This window comes from Cydia pomonella, unplaced genomic scaffold (assembly GCF_033807575.1).
Source record: "Cydia pomonella isolate Wapato2018A unplaced genomic scaffold, ilCydPomo1 PGA_scaffold_46, whole genome shotgun sequence".
Lineage (NCBI taxonomy): Eukaryota > Metazoa > Arthropoda > Insecta > Lepidoptera > Tortricidae > Cydia > Cydia pomonella.
The window spans coordinates 154309-170444 of record NW_026907879.1 but is presented as its reverse complement, the minus strand read 5'-3'; the positions used below and the strand labels follow the sequence as shown (position 1 = coordinate 170444).

The following is a 16136-nucleotide window of genomic DNA, read 5'->3' as shown; positions in this document are numbered from 1 at the left end:
GTACTATCGGTTTTAGAATTGACGTTCAGAATTTAATGAAACTTGGCATATTGGTACATTATTATATCATAATTAACCAGTTAAATTTTGGGAGGCCTACAGAGAACCGGAAAAAAGATATAAATATTTAAAAAAAATTTTTCTTTAACATTGATGCTTATGGGAAATCACAGACTTTATTTTATTTTACAAAACTGGACGTTCAGATTTTTATAAAAATTGAGACAATAAGAGAAAATATCATTTAGAATATTTTAAATAAATGTCAGTCTGGTTTCAGAGAATGTGAGAAAAGTTATTAATAAAAAACATTAAAAATTTATCTCTGTCTTTCTTTCTCCAGTGCGATTTAGTATAGGGAAATCTACTACGTTAGTCAAATAAGGTTAGGTCTGGGGATTTGACTTCCGTGGTATCAATAGTACTACCTTAAACGTGTTTTTTAGTTTTTTAAACTGTAATTCATTATTATTGGTAACTTCCAAATTTTTACCAAATAAAATTTCTTGTAGTACCAAAAATGGTCTACTGTTACAATTTTATTTAATGAAAATAACGATAGTTAATTTTTTAAAATTCCTTAATTTTTTTTTCGTGTTTAAGAAATAGTATGCGTCAAAATATTATGTCCGAAGTAAATAATTTGTTCCTCTAATTTGTTTCAGGAACAAACCTCGAAAAACTGGAACCAGCGGCTAAGGATCTGTCAATATTGTGTGGAAGTAAACTTTAAAAAATCAATTTAGTTTCATTAATTCTTAGATAATAAATACAATATGTGGAACCAAGGTAACATTAACAACAAACTCGCTAGTATCTTTGGCATTGCAATTATAATAATAAGCGCATTATCATCTCGACTATGCCCCGTTGATAATATTTTATCTTAAACATAACCTACAGTAACGACATTGCTTGGTTGGTAAGTGCGATAACATGTTAACCCAAAATAGATAAATTACATCATACGTATTAGTCAACAGGTGCCAACTTACCGTAGCAACAGGAATCAGAAGATGTGTCACAGAAAACTTCCTCAACTTCATCAGAGAGGTTAGGTTCTTGAAGATGAAGGAGCCCGCATATTTCAAGGTCACTTTTTTTATTTGACTGGTCCTCTGATGTGTATCTTGGTGTCCACTGACGGCGATTATTTAGATGACTAAAGTCCTCGATGTCAGAACACTTGAAGTCGTTCAAAGGAATAGATTCGACGGAACCCTCGGATTTATTGTAACCTAACTTAGCTGAAAACTTCCAAGTCCTAGCTAATGGTTCGCTCATCTTGAAGTTTTTTGCCTAATCCGTGTGATACCTGAGCGTAACTGAAACTAACTGAAAAATTCAGGCACTTTCCATGGAAATTCAAACGTTTTTTTGTCCTACCACAAATACTATCTAATAGGATAGGTCATGGATCCGTTCATCGCAAACTCGACTCTGTTTACCGTTGCGTAAGACTCGTATTACTTCACGAGCTACTTCAGTATCAAGCTAAATAAATACCAAACCTATTATCGCATCCCGTAATTGAATGAATTATCATAATTCACAGATAATGGTCCCACATTTGACTATCGATGAGATCTAATGCGAAACATATGGGCATCAAGGTTGCGCGTTCACGGTCAATGTTGGCCAAGTGTCAGTTACCTTTGAAGTTCAATGTTTATTATTGATTTCCTCCTCGAAATTTCTGCCTTTGCTTTGTGATGAATCATATTTTTGAATATATCATAAAATATAACCAAATATATATTGATCTATTGTTTTCGGTGAAAATGTGTATATGATAAATATATGCTTGGATATACATTAGGATATATTTTATGATATATCTCAACATGGGTACTGTGATATGTGTAATAAAAACAAACAAGATAAGCAATTCAATCAAAGAATTTTTATTTTCCGACCAGGCTCCACAGCAAAGTCCACACTCGGCTGAAGATTTTAACGGGATGTAAGCTTTCTATTTTTTCGATGCACTCCCGACTAATAAGCTTCCACAGCAGAAGTGTCTCCTCATCCAGCGGCGCCGTGCTTTGACGTTTGATGTAAAGAATGCCAGCTTGATAAGTTTCTGCAACAAGTTAATTTTATTGTTAATAACATGCCTCAACATCTATGACACCCTGGACAAAACTTCTAGGTTATAGATGTTTTAAAAGTCCTACTTTTTTACATCCCAAAAGACGGAGACACGGCAGTGCCTTGCGCCAAGTACACGTCCAACATCAGAAAACTGCTAGATAGTATTATCAATGCTTTTGGAATATTAAAAATATGTTATACTATTTACTGATTACTAATAAGATCTGCCTAAAGTGGCGAGTTAATATTTTAATTTAAAATCTATACTATTTGTAGTTTTCTAAGGGTATGTATTTATCTACTATTCAAAAGAAAACTATGGCTCACCTGCTTCACGTTCAATAACAGCATGGTTCATCTCCCACTCGGCCAACGGAGGTTTGCAGTTGAAAATGCGGTCAAAAGCTTGCAAAAGTTTTTCCTCGGGTGGGTATGGTACTGCCACGTAGTTGTTTTCATTCTTGATCCACGAGGTTGGCACCACCTTATAAGGGTTCCGCCCTTCTTCAGTCGTCTCGGTAAACTTAATAACGGTAAAGGCAGACATCGCTCAGCTAAAACAGCACAAAAGGAATAACTCCCGAGAACTGACCAACTCAAGTCAGTGGGAGTAAATTTATAGTCTGGATAGAATCGTTAAGATTATGATGTCAAGAGTCAGTCTGATAGTACATCTATCGACGTCAATCTCTTTGTTTTGCAAAGCGGAACACGTAGCCTATGCGTGAATGCGTTCAGCCATATTTCTAGAATTTATCATTTAGGTCATTGTCATTACAAAACATCTTTATGTTATTTTGTTATGGATAATTTTGGAATTTCCTTCTCACTAAACAGCGAAAAAAACAATGCGCACGCATATAAAAAGATAATAAAAAAAATTTACAGCTCAAAAATGACAAAGTTCACGCCTTAAAATATAATTTTAATGTATGCGACTTGAAGACAGAAGTTGAAAAAAAAAATCATAATAACACCTTCTTGCCAAACAAAGTGTATTGATGAGAAATTAAGGGATATTCATATGCGCATCTTCATTTTACGACTGTGAAACGGATGTCGCTCAAACTGCTACACTAAACTCTTCAGCAAAACAATTTTTTTAAATAATCTACGCCTCAGATTTGACAGTTTTATGGTCATCAATTACTATCTTTATTGACACAATATCAAATGCGTTTCAGTTTAAGGATTCACATTCTATAATGTCTCCAGTTGAATGTAGTATCAAATGGCCTGAATCCATTTGCATAATTAAAAAGTCGTAAAATTTATAGAAATAAGGCTAATACAACAAACTAGTTTATCTTTTACCAAATGTCACATTTTTTTCATTGTCTCCAAATCCGGGAAAGGCGTAATACAACATTGTTATTAATGTGTTACATAAAATTATATTTAAAGCATCTAAGTAGCGCTGAATATTCGCTCTAGATAACACAGTAAAAGCATGGAGTTACTATTTCATTGAGTCTATAAAAGTTGACGTTTACTACTGTCGAGTCATTAAATTAAATAGTTATGGTCCCTACTGGATTTAAAACTAACTAATTATAATAATTAGATTCATCGCCAACAGATTTGATATAATTCAAAGTAATAAAAACAGTGTGAGTCATACCTAGTAGACGTTATCTATTTTTACAACAGCAAACACATGTTACAAGTTGCAAAAATGGCACATGTGAACCCTTATTATTATTTAGCGTCCTAAAAGCTACTTACTGCTTAGAAACTCGCGATGCTTGACGACGCTCGGCACTTAGGATCTTTTCTACTCTAAGTAACGTTTTCTCACTGAAAATGTAAAACCTACTTTAGACCTAATTTGGTATGATTTAATGTAGTCCAAGGGGTTTTCGATACAAAGTGTAACACAGCAACTTACTCCAGCCGTGGAGGTGTCACGTAATACGATATTTTATTATTCTTCTTAGAAACGCTGACTGCGTACTCTGGCCAGGACTCGTCGCAATAATTACTTCCGCTGAATGTTCTCTTCCGGATGCTGCTTTCTTCCTTTGGTAGGACTATTTCGTACACATACGCCCCAACCGTTTCTCTGAAATCGAAAATGAAACAATGGACGTCCTTGACCTAGAGTATCGTCACTGTTACAGTCAATTAAAGTCTCAAAAGTACTTACGCTTTAGAGATTTCCTTAAACACATACACTAAATTATTATTGTCTTTCCGTGTAACTAATTTAGCGGGGATGTCTCTTACTTGTAGAACAGAACTCACGACATCACACTGCTCTATTATTTTTCTGGCCAAAGTTAACACTAGGGTATCTATGCCGCCGAGAGGCCACTTTGAAGGAACTAGGATATTCTCTGCTAATTTAACATAAGCCAAAAATCCTTCCATAGATAATATATTTAAAATTTTCGAATTTACAAAACACTATCACTCGATGCAAATCTTCACCATCGAATGTGTCAGAGGTGATGCGCTCTAAACAATTTGTTATATATTTTATGGGTTTAGGCATACTTATACGTAGCGAACAAGTTCATTGTGTCAGTAAATCCACCCACGCTTTTGTGATTAAGACCTGACTTCTGATCAGAGTTTGCATTTTATAGCGAAACAAAATAAAGAGAAAATGAATAGCTCGGAAAAAAATATTGCAACATGCCAAGATTTTCTAATTTAAATTTTTATTTCAGGAATTCGTCGTGCATCGAAGATAGATGTGATTATTTTGAGAATGAATATATATTGTTTCGAGCTTTTAAAATAATTTTTTACCCGACAGTTGTGATGTAAGATGTATAAAATTACAGTTTTTTTGGACATAAAATTTATTGCTTCTCATAATAAGTTATTACAGCGTTTTTCTTTACTGACATCTGTGTGGGTGGCTCGATACGTCTAGCGATTCCATAATTTTATGTATATGATTCAAACCTGACCTATCTCTATATATACGTCCGCTGCCAAAATCTGACGTTACTTTAAGATCAGACTTTGTATGTTTCTAAGCTTCTTTAGTGTCTCAGGGTCAGTGTTACGTTTTGAGGTAATTATTTAATTTTAAATATTTATTTTACATCTGTTTAATACTAACTTGTATATGTTCAATTACTTATTAGATGTCATTATTTTAAATAGATTAAAAAATGGCCACTAAGTATACCTGCTACGTTCCCAAGGAATGGAACGTTCACTCCGAGCAAGCCTTAAAAAAAATCATAACAAACAAGGCGGTAGATCAATGGAAGCATTACAGGAAAATTGAAGGAACCACCATAAGGCTGGAAAACGTCACAGCGAAATTTAACTACCACGGGGTTAGTCCCTGGATGCGAAAAGCCGATGATGAAAATAGCCGTCCACATGCCAATGAATACTATGGAATTCAGATGAATTGCATACTTTGTTCGAAAGAGTAAGTAGACTAGTATTATTGTTTACAAATGCAACTCTTTAAAACTAGAGACTTTAAATGAATAAACCACTTAAAAACAGAAGCTTTTAATCAAAAATATCATTTTTATAGGGCCTACATATATGGCAAGAGATTTACATATTTAATATATTTGTTTTTGTGTTGTTTCAGGTGTCACAACTGGGGTCGTCGCGTTTGTAATTATGACTAGTTAAGATGAAATTTTAAACAAACCTAATCGTATTACTTATTCTTAATTAACTTACTAAGAGGATAAATAAAATATAAATCATGAGTTCTTATTTGAAAACCTTACTCATCAGACTAGGTCTAGTTTAACCTTTCAAACAAACACTATATCACTGGATCAGTTTTGTTAGACCCTAGATTATAGGCCAGTTAAAGTTCAGTCTCTTCAGTGATCCATTCTGACAAAGAATCTCGATAACTACGGACGCCTCCGCTTGAGGGCGAAAGTGTCACTTCCCACGATGGCGGCAGATCAGGGTTTCGCTCAAACAGCCAATCCAACTCGGGTCCCATTACTTGGTTCAAATAGTTCTTCATCAATAAATCACGGCGCGTAGTGGTGCGAATCCATACCTTGCACAGTGTATCACGGATTTTTGTTGGCGCGAGCCACAAGCTGGACAACAGCTCTGAGAAGTCCATGCGAAGGTAGTACTGGAAGATAGTATGTTGTCAGAAGAAAAACAGGGTAGGAGTGGTAGGACACTATTAATTTGATACTCACTGCCAAGAGCGTGATCGTGTTCCCCCAGTAATCGCAAGGCTGTTGAATAGGTGCTCTACGGAACAACCAGACGACCTCTTCTAAGTGAGCAGGAGCCAAGCACCAGAACACGGGGTCATTTGCAGTGAGCCATCCAAAACCAAACTCTATCATTTCGTACACTTCGTCGTTCCAGTTAAAATCGTCTATGGCACTGTGCAAAAAGTGATTGTCTGTGTACACCATTTTCCACTTTACTAAAAAACTTCACTATCCTATAGCAACACTGCTACTAAGTGTAAAGGCAAGAGGGTTCTGGCACGCTTCCAATCATAGAATTCTACTCCTAGAGCGGTCGTTATAATTTTGCCCAATCTGTCAGTAATTATTCCAAATTGATATAAATCGGCGCCTGGACTCCAGTCGATCAATTGAGCGAATTCTTTTGTCATTTCCTTCAATTAGATGTGCGACCCGTCGTCATTATGCCACAGTCAGGTCAAATGTTTCACTTATGTCAGTTACGAACAATCTAATGCAAAATTATCTAATGCATAAAGTAATCAAGCGTAGAGTTTGTCCAGAATAGAACTGTACATCGCAAGTTATTGAAATAGACGTGACTTATTCCCCAGTATCCTGCGAAGTGCGATAATTTTTTGGTTCGGTACTTCAACATTTGGTTCTGGCTCTGAATCTGAACTTTGGCAATAACTGTCTCTACTTTCCGAGATTTTTCTTTCATCCTGGCCGCTTGCAATTTTTCCAGAACTTTTTAACTCACTTATAGTCTTAAATTGCTTTGTAGCTTCCGTTTGTGTAGCAGCGTCCCTTTTAATTGCTACAGTGTCAGCCTCAGGCTTTGTCAAACTCATGATTCAACTTTTATTTTTAATATGTAAATTCACGATTATTGATCGAGGAGTATTTGCAACTCGTCAAACAGCTGATACGCACAATACTGCACTGAAGAAATATATGTTATATTATTAAACGCAAGCTTTGTATGAGAGAGACAGAGATATTTCCGCTTAGTCACTTCTATACACTTATCAATTCAACTATACATATATTGTACGTTCTGTGTCTGGTTAAGATAATAAGATGAGTCATAGACCAGTTAAATATTATACAACCCACGGCCAAAAAGTTAGATGCCCTGGCGCACGGAATATAAGGCAACGCCTCGGCATCTATATTCCATGCGGCAGGAAATCCAACTTTCTGGCCTAGGGTCATAATATAATATTATTTAAACAAATATCAAGTACATAAAGATCATTCTAATTATTATAGTAATGCAAAAAATACTCTCTCTCGAAAGTTGTAATCATATACTGCCAGCTAAAAATAAACAGGCTACTTTTTCTGATCTCTTAGAGACATGTATTTTTCAAGAAGATTGGTGGCGTCACCAAAATTAGAATGCAACTGGCTTAGAACTTTAAATTCCTCAGATGTTATTTTGTTCAGCGATTGGTTCGACTGAGTTGGAGTACCCCACGGGGACGGCATGGAAAGATTACTGAGACTACTCTTGCTCGATGAACTAGACTTTGATTCCAGATTCAAAGACTTCTTGGGTTCTTCAAAAGACTTGGCCTTCTTCGGAGATGAATCCTTTTCTAAAGCATCTTGCTTTCTAGATGACGAAGCACCAAGATTAGGAGAACTGGAGCTTGTTGCAGCTACTGGGCTACCGTGGTATCTTTTGGTGGGACTAAGGCGTCGAATGAATCTACTAACTGCATTCCCAGGTGCCCCCTTCGATTTCTCTGAACCGGTCTTGCGATCAGCCATTACTCAGGAATGTTGAAACCGTTTTTTTTCTTCAGAAAACGGCAAATCTGCAAATAGAAACTTCATTAGAAGGGCTTTGATCAAAGTAAGAACATGAACGTGACAGACCCCCCCTAAAAAACATCAAAAATATTACCTCGACAGCAAATTGGGAACAAAGTACAAATGAAATAAATTGACACGTGTGCAATACATCAATCTCATCAGTTGTTTGAGGAATGATTGACAAATTGACACTTGCAATGAGATATATATACTCCGGGGTAATTATTTCCAATTGAACAACAATAGTGTCGAGTGCCACTTAAAATCCTGGATGATTTACGCCTTGCCTATAAGTGCGTGTACCATTTCAATAAAATACAGTTGTCTCACTAATTTTATCGCGTTAACACTTAACTAGTTCTAATATGTCCAGTTTCCATATCGTGTATGTACCAATAGAGTGGTGCGAAATATCAATCAAGGCTCTTAAATATATTATCAAGTTAGAGATTTTGGCTCATTTTTACAAAAATAATAAAATCGAGGGTACTGTAATCACTCTAGAAAACACCGTGGCAATATTGGAGCGTCAAAATAACCATATTTGGATGAAGCGGTACAATGACTATAAAACTTGCCCTTATAACAATGACTACATTTCCATTTTCGTCTCCTGCATTCGGCCTAATGCGTAAGCTCTACAAATCTGTATCAACATTTTCATTCATAAAACATTGACTAACATTTTTACCTTTTTTTCAGCAACGTCCTATGCTGCTTAAACATCTAGAATATTTTATAAATCCACAACACAAACAGCGCAGTGCCAGTTGGCACCTATGAATTAATTATTTAAGATCGGGTAAATAATATGTAGATATAAACAGCTGACACCAATGTCCTCTGTAGTCTATCCAAACACTTTTCATTATCGACCGAATTATCAAACCTGTTTCTTTGTAACTTCGGACACTTCAGTCTGTATCACCGAGTGGACAGTTGCGCTCCTGCTATTGAGCTGCATAAATTCGCAAGCGAATTTAACAAAAAGTGACCAGGTCTTGCTGCTGAAGATGTTCTGCTACTGTTGTGAAAATCGGTAAGTACTTGCAAGCGCCATGATGTCAGTTGCAGATCTATTGCAACTAATGACTTATGTTTTTTCAGGGCCACAACTCATAAGCAAGTTTTTATGGTCCCCCGCCAGTGGCTAGCATGTGAAAAATTAGAGTGCACTCTCTACAATGAAATGAAGTTATACTATAGAAAATTTCGAAAATGTGAAGGCTTTACGATCAGGCTGATAGGAGTAAGAGCTCGCGTGGTGCGTTACTCTGATTATTTCTGGGCCCAAAAAGATTGTGAATGGGCAAAAAAACCTGAATTTAAAGAATATCTGGCCGTGTTTATCCCTTGTTTGGATTGTTCTCTGCCTCAAGCCTTAGCTTAGTAGAATAGTCTAGATTAAGTTTCAGTGTTGTCAAAGATTTTATGAAAAGGCAGACCGCAAAATCTATTTCTATATTTTTGTACTTTGTATCAACTGTAATAGAATCTATACTTTATTTCCTATTGCTTACAAACGCATTTGTAATCTAGCTCTAAACTATTTGTATATTTAAATAAATATTTTGAAAGCTGTTGAGTTGGTAAAACCACTTATTTCAGATAGTACACATCTTCATTAATCAGTTCACAATTTCTTACAATTTGCCACACACATTCATCCAAAACTTGGCAATGCCACAAAAATTATCTACTCAACACATTTTTTTACGACTATCAATATTCTTATGCATTTACAGAAATCAAAACATGATCTCAGAATATTTTTATTGCTGCAATTACCGGTCGGCAATAAACCACGTGGTTTTACACGTGTAGTTGATTCATGCGGAGTAATGAACTCGGTACTGAACTTGACCTACTAACGTAGCGTCTGTAGCACACGAGTAATATCTTCATTGGTAGCGTCCATTACATCATTTTATAGCTAGCGTGACAGTAAATTACTTACCAATAAAGCAGGCTGCATATTTTGAAATCTACTCTTCGGCAGGTTCGCAAATACCCAAATCTCCAAATGTGTCGCCTGTCGTAAAAATAAATCGTTTATTTGACTTGAGCCAATGTCAAATCGATAGTCAGGTCGTAGACACTGCGATACGCAAAAAAGTTTGTTTACAAAAGCAACAAACTCCTTATGTCTTTCATGATAGCAAGAAAATAAACTTTGCTGCGTTTAGTCTTTTATAATCAAATAAATTATAATATTTAATGAGACAGGGTTTAGCTGAGCTTTCGACCGATTCAAATATGATCGTTATTGTTTCCGTTGACGTCATAGCGGGTAGTAATGGTATTTACCATAATTTGTAAATTACGATAGGATTACTAGGTTTTGTTGGAAAGCTAAACAAAATCTAGCTTTTGATGTTGCTAACTGATTATTTATTTTAGGAAGGAATATATGAGCTTTTAGAGCTAGGATCAAAACCTACGCATATTTTAAATAGCTGTTACGTTTTTGAATCACTCAATTTGGAAGTGTTACTAGGCTATTTCATTGTCTGGAAAATTTATAGATTTTGCGATAATATTAGTTGAGATTATGAGTTATTTTTATGAATTATGCATAGTGGTAATTTGAGCCATCTTAAATGTTTTTGAAGAAAGTTACTTGTTACACTTTGAACCACCGATTATTAATATGGAAAAAGAGGAAACTAATCCATCGCTTCGATACTACGTAAAAAAAAGCTAAACCACACAGAACAATATGTATGCGAAAAAAATATGTGAAAGTATATTTTTTATATGCTTCATCTATTTTAGACATATATTTTTCCGTAAGGGGACATACTTTTAGACAGATATTTTTTTCTATAATCTAGCAAAGAGATTTAAGGAAAATTACTAAAACTGAAACATACCTGTCACTACATCTTCATAATTTTTCCATATATTCAACAAACAATAATTCTTCCGGGATAAATTCATTTTGTCTACTTTTAATAAATATCAGTCCATCAAGATAAGACTCTGCAACAAAAAGCCATTATGTAAAAAACTTTGCAAAATTTCTTAAATTATTTTAGCTGTCAAAAAGTAACTTACTTGTCACATGTTCCAACATTCCGCTGTAGTCCTTCCAACACAGTAAAGGCGGCTTACACTTAACAATGTACTCAAAATATATAAACATATCATCTTTTGACGGATATTGCACAAGCACTTCATTTCCATAAATATCCTTTACCCATTTCAACGGAACAATTTTGTAAGGGTTGGTTCCATACGTAGAAACTGCATAAAATTTAACAACACCGTATTTTAGACACATCTTTGACCACCGAGATTACCATGGAAAATGATGGCAACTTTGAGAGCTGAGATACAACTGACAGGAATAGCTCACGAATCCTCAAAAATGTAAACAGAATGGGTAAGAATACTTTGTGATGCTAATTTATATATTTGGTCGTTTGTTAACAATTTGATCTTCCATATTGAGAGATATGGAAATTTTAAACTTTACTTGCGTTCTATTGTCACATCTTCGACCCAAAGTGGACCATAATCATTAACGTCACAACAGTTTAGAGTGATAGTGACTCATTTGCATGACACTAATTTTGATTAGTTATCACTAAATAAATACAATTCTAAGCCATTAGCAACCGTACCGCAGACAGCGTGGCGTCGAGCGTTCCACGCGAAACAATATATTAAACAAACAGATACGCGTCCAAATAAATATAGATAGCGCACTATAGGGAAAACTCGTTTTCGTGGAGCATCTGACGTAATCTGTTGACATATTCGATGTAGAAAAAAGACGAAAGCTTCTGTCAGTGTCCATAGCGGTACATTTTCATAATGTAGTTTAATTACTTTGGAAGAACGTTGTCGACCTTTTAATAGCTTAGTGATATTGAACTCTAATAAAAAAGTTATTGACTGCAATATAAGCATTACATTATTGCAAATCAAAGACCTTAAAATGGTGTCACAAACAAAAAAATAAACGCTATTTGTATCGACAAACATGAGGTAAGTTTTAGCAGATTTTAAGGCTGGTAAAAAAAAGTTGTGGAAATGATACATCTTTTTTTTAAGTTTCGACATCGAAAACTTTCCTAGTTAAGCCTGACGCCCAGACTGACTACAGGGCGGTCATGGAAAGGGCCACGACGCTTAAATTGGCGGAACTTGGTGTCGACCACCTCAAGGTGCGCAGGACGGCGACAGGGGCGCGAATTATAGAGGTTCCCGGGGCACAGAGCGGCCAGGTGGCCGACAACTTGGTAGACCGGCTCCGGAGCTTGGTGGGCGATGTGGCCGACGTCTACAGGCCGGTCAAAAAGGCTGAAATCAAGATTTCCGGCTTTGACGAGTCCGTTACACCGGAAATCTTGAAAAAGGAGGTGGCTGCCAGAGGCAGATGCCCGGAGGACCAGGTGTCAGTTGGGGTGATTAGGATGGCGGCAAACGGGACTGGCTCAGTCATCCTGCGCTGCCCTTTAACAGTAGCAAAGGTGGTCGTCACAGCAGGGCGCATTGTGATTGGGTGGTCGGCGGCCCGGGTGGAGGCCTTGGAACAGCTGCCCTTGCGCTGTTACCGCTGTATGGGGACGGGACATACGAGGCCTCTGTGCCCGTCCTCGGTGGATAGGGGTAACTGGTGTTATAGGTGCAGCAAACCAGGCCACAAAAGCCAGGACTGCACCGCGTTGGCCCCCTGGTGCGCCGTATGCCACCATGCTGGGTTAAAGGCGGGTCACGTGATGGGTGGGCAAGCCTGCACCCCCCCACCAGTTAAAGGGAAGGAGGCCTTCAGGGCTGGTCTCGCAAATGCCACCGCGACCGCCCCCCTGGATGTGCCTGATCGGACGGAAAGCCAGTCTATGGAAATTTAATGCCGCCAATACATGACATCGAGGTACTCCAGTGCAACCTAAACCACGCCCCACGTGCACAAGATCTGATGATCCAGCACATGGCGGAGTGGGAGGTTGCTGCGGCGGTTGTGGCGGAACCGTACTATGTCCCGCAACAACCGAACTGGGTAGGTGACAGGGTTGGCTCGGTAGCCACGGTGGCCATTGTGGTGCCGGTTATGGGTGGTCTGCCCCTCTCCAGGGTGTCCTGCGGCTCTGGATATGTAGTGGCCAAACTGGGGGATATAACATTAATTGGTGTGTACTTCTCCCCTAACAGGCCACTGCATGAGTTTGAGGCCTATCTGGAGAGGCTTGGAAGGGCGGTGGTTGGTGCGGCTCCTTCCCCCATAATGGTCCTGGGGGATCTCAACGCCAAATGCGCCGCCTGGGGCTCCCCTAGGACCAACCCCAGGGGGACGGTACTTCTGGACTGGTTGGTCGGGCTAGGACTCGAAATAGTCAACCGGGGCTCCGCCAACACCTGCGTGCGCCAGGGGGGCGGATCAATTATTGATATCACACTGGCGTCCCCAGTGGTGGCAGCGCGTACTGCAAACTGGCGGGTCCTAGAAGACACGGAGACCCTCTCTGATCATTTATACATCAGAATGAGGGTCTCCAGAGCCCAGCAAGGCCAACAGCCACAGCCGGCAAGGGGAGCGAGGAGATTCCCGAGGTGGAGCCTGGCCACCCTGGATCGTGAAGCGGCTAGAGAGGCGGCAATGGTGGAGGCTCGATGGGGGCGACAAGCCCCAGAGGAAGCCAACGTGGACAGCATGGCCCTTGGCTTTCGGGCCTCCCTCACGAGGGCGTGTGACGCCTCAATGAGAAGAGCGGGACCTCCTCAGAGGAAAAAGGCCACATACTGGTGGTGCCCGGAAGTAGCCGCTCTCCGGACTACCAGCAACGCAGCACGACGGCAATTCACACGCTGTCGAAGAAGGCGGCACACACAGGAGGAGCTGGACGCGTACTACTTGGCACTAAATGAGGCCAAGAAGGCCCTTAACCTTGCCATTGCCAAGGCAAAGGACGCGGCGCACGGGGCCTTTTTGGCCTCTAGATGTGGACCCATGGGGACGGCCATATAAACTTGTAAGGAAAAAGCTCCGACAGGCCGCCCCCATGGACGCCTTGGACATGGGGACCCTCCGGGGTATTTTAGAAGGACTGTTCCCTCCAGCCCCAAAATTCACCCCACCTGCAATGGCGGTCCCTAGGGAGGAGGAGCTGCTGGATCCGGAGGAGGTGCCCCCCGTGACAGAGGTTGAAATGGCCCTTGTCGCCCATAGGATAAGGGCCTGCAGGAAAGCCCCTGGCCCGGACGGGGTCCATGGAAAAATACTTCCCATAGTGATGGAGCACCTTGGAGACTGCCTCAAATCCATCTTTGACCAGTGTTTAAAGAATGGACAGTTTCCAAGGTGCTGGAAGGAAGGTATAGTTTGCCTTCTCCGGAAAGAGAATAGGCCGGCTGACTCCCCGTCGGGATGGAGGCCCATAGTGCTGCTAGACGAGAGTGGAAAGATGCTCGAACGCATAGTGGCCTCCAGGGTCAATCGACATCTAAATGGGACGGGTCCAAGTCTTTCGGACCGCCAATATGGGTTCCGTAATGGCAGGTCCACAATGGACGCATTAGGGGCACTTCGGGCCTTCCGAGAGAACGCTCAAAAGAAGGGGGAGGGAACCATTGCGGTGTCCTTGGACATCGCCAATGCATTCGGTACCCTCCCGTACTCGGTAATACGGGAGGCCTTTAAGTACCATGAGGTGCCCCTATATTTGAGGCGGGTTGTAGACCATTACCTGTCGGGCAGGGTGGTGGTCTGCAACACTCCCAATGGGTGGGTAGAGAGGCGGATGGCCTGCGGCGTTCCTCAGGGGTCTGTGCTTGGACCCCTGTTATGGAACATTGGTTTCGACTGGGCCATCCGAGCAGAGCTGCTCCCCCGGATGGCCCTCATGTGTTACGCCGATGACACAATGGTGGCCATTCGGGGCAAGGAGCTGAGGGAGGCACTGCGAAGGGCGGAAGTGGCGGCAGACCTCATGGTCTTAAGAATCCGCCTCTTAGGATTGAAGGTCTCCCTCCCGAAGACTGACGCCATAGTCTTCACCAAGAGAGGATGGAGGGTGCCTGCGGGTGCCTCCCTCAAAATAGCCGGCGAGAGGGTTCAGTTGAGGCCCCATATCAAATACCTGGGTCTCACGCTGGACAGGGGGTGGAACTTCGGGGAGCATTTTCGTCAAATCGCTCCCCGAATAGTGACAGCAGCGTCGGAGATGGGACGGCTGCTGCCCAACGTAGGAGGTCCGTCCCACATTTGCCGGCGACTATATGCGGGAGTTGCCAGATCGATGGCACTCTACGGGGCCCCGATCTGGGCCGACAAGCTCAACCGAGAAAATAAAGCCCTGCTGCGAAGGCTTCAACGAGTTGTAGCCATACGCGTCTGCAGGGCTTATGTCTCGGTGAGTTGGGCGGCAGCGTGCGCCTTGGCGGGCACCTCCCCTTGGGAACTGGATGCTGAGGTGCTCGCCGACGCGCACAGACGGAGAATCAGGAGCAGGGAGACAGGTGATTTCCCTGCTCCTGAAGAAGAAAGGCGTGAGCGCAGAATAGCGCAGAGAAGGCTGCGCGAAAGATGGAAGGGGGACATGGAGGACTCCCCTTATGGAATATACACCATAGGGGCAGTTCTCCCGTCATTAGATAGATGGCTGGATCGGATGCACGGTAGAGTGGGGTACAGACTGGTGCAGGTGTTGACCGGACACGGATGCTCCGGCCAGTACCTGCACAGGATCGGTCGCGAGCCTACCCCAGCCTGCCATCAATGTGACGAGACGGAGGACACCGCCCAGCACACCCTAAAGGTGTGCAATCGCTGGGTGGTAGAGCGCAGAGCATTGGTGGCAGCAATCGGGACGAATGATCTCTCGCTGCACAGCGTTGTGGCGGCCATGCTGAATGGCGAGAGATGCTGGGAGGCAGTGGTTTCCTTTTGCGACACTGTCATCGCGCAAAAGGAAACCGAGAAGCGAGAACGCGAGGACGATCCGAATGCGCATCCGATCCGGCGTAGACGAACAGGAAGGAGGAGAAGGCAGTTCGCAACTGTGAACCGCGCTATTCCCCAGTAGGGCAGCGAGTGAGGGACCCGCACAACACGGCCCTACATGG

General features: G+C 41.1%; 1 protein-coding gene across 1 annotated transcript; it reads left to right on the top strand.

The window, feature by feature from the left end:
• The first annotated feature begins 12924 nt into the window (after window positions 1-12924).
• On the top strand, window positions 12925-14040 carry LOC133534061 (uncharacterized). The gene has a single exon (XM_061873156.1). The coding sequence runs from the start codon at window positions 12925-12927 to the stop codon at window positions 14038-14040; it is 1116 nt and encodes a 371-aa protein (XP_061729140.1).
• The last annotated feature ends 2096 nt before the right edge of the window (window positions 14041-16136 follow it).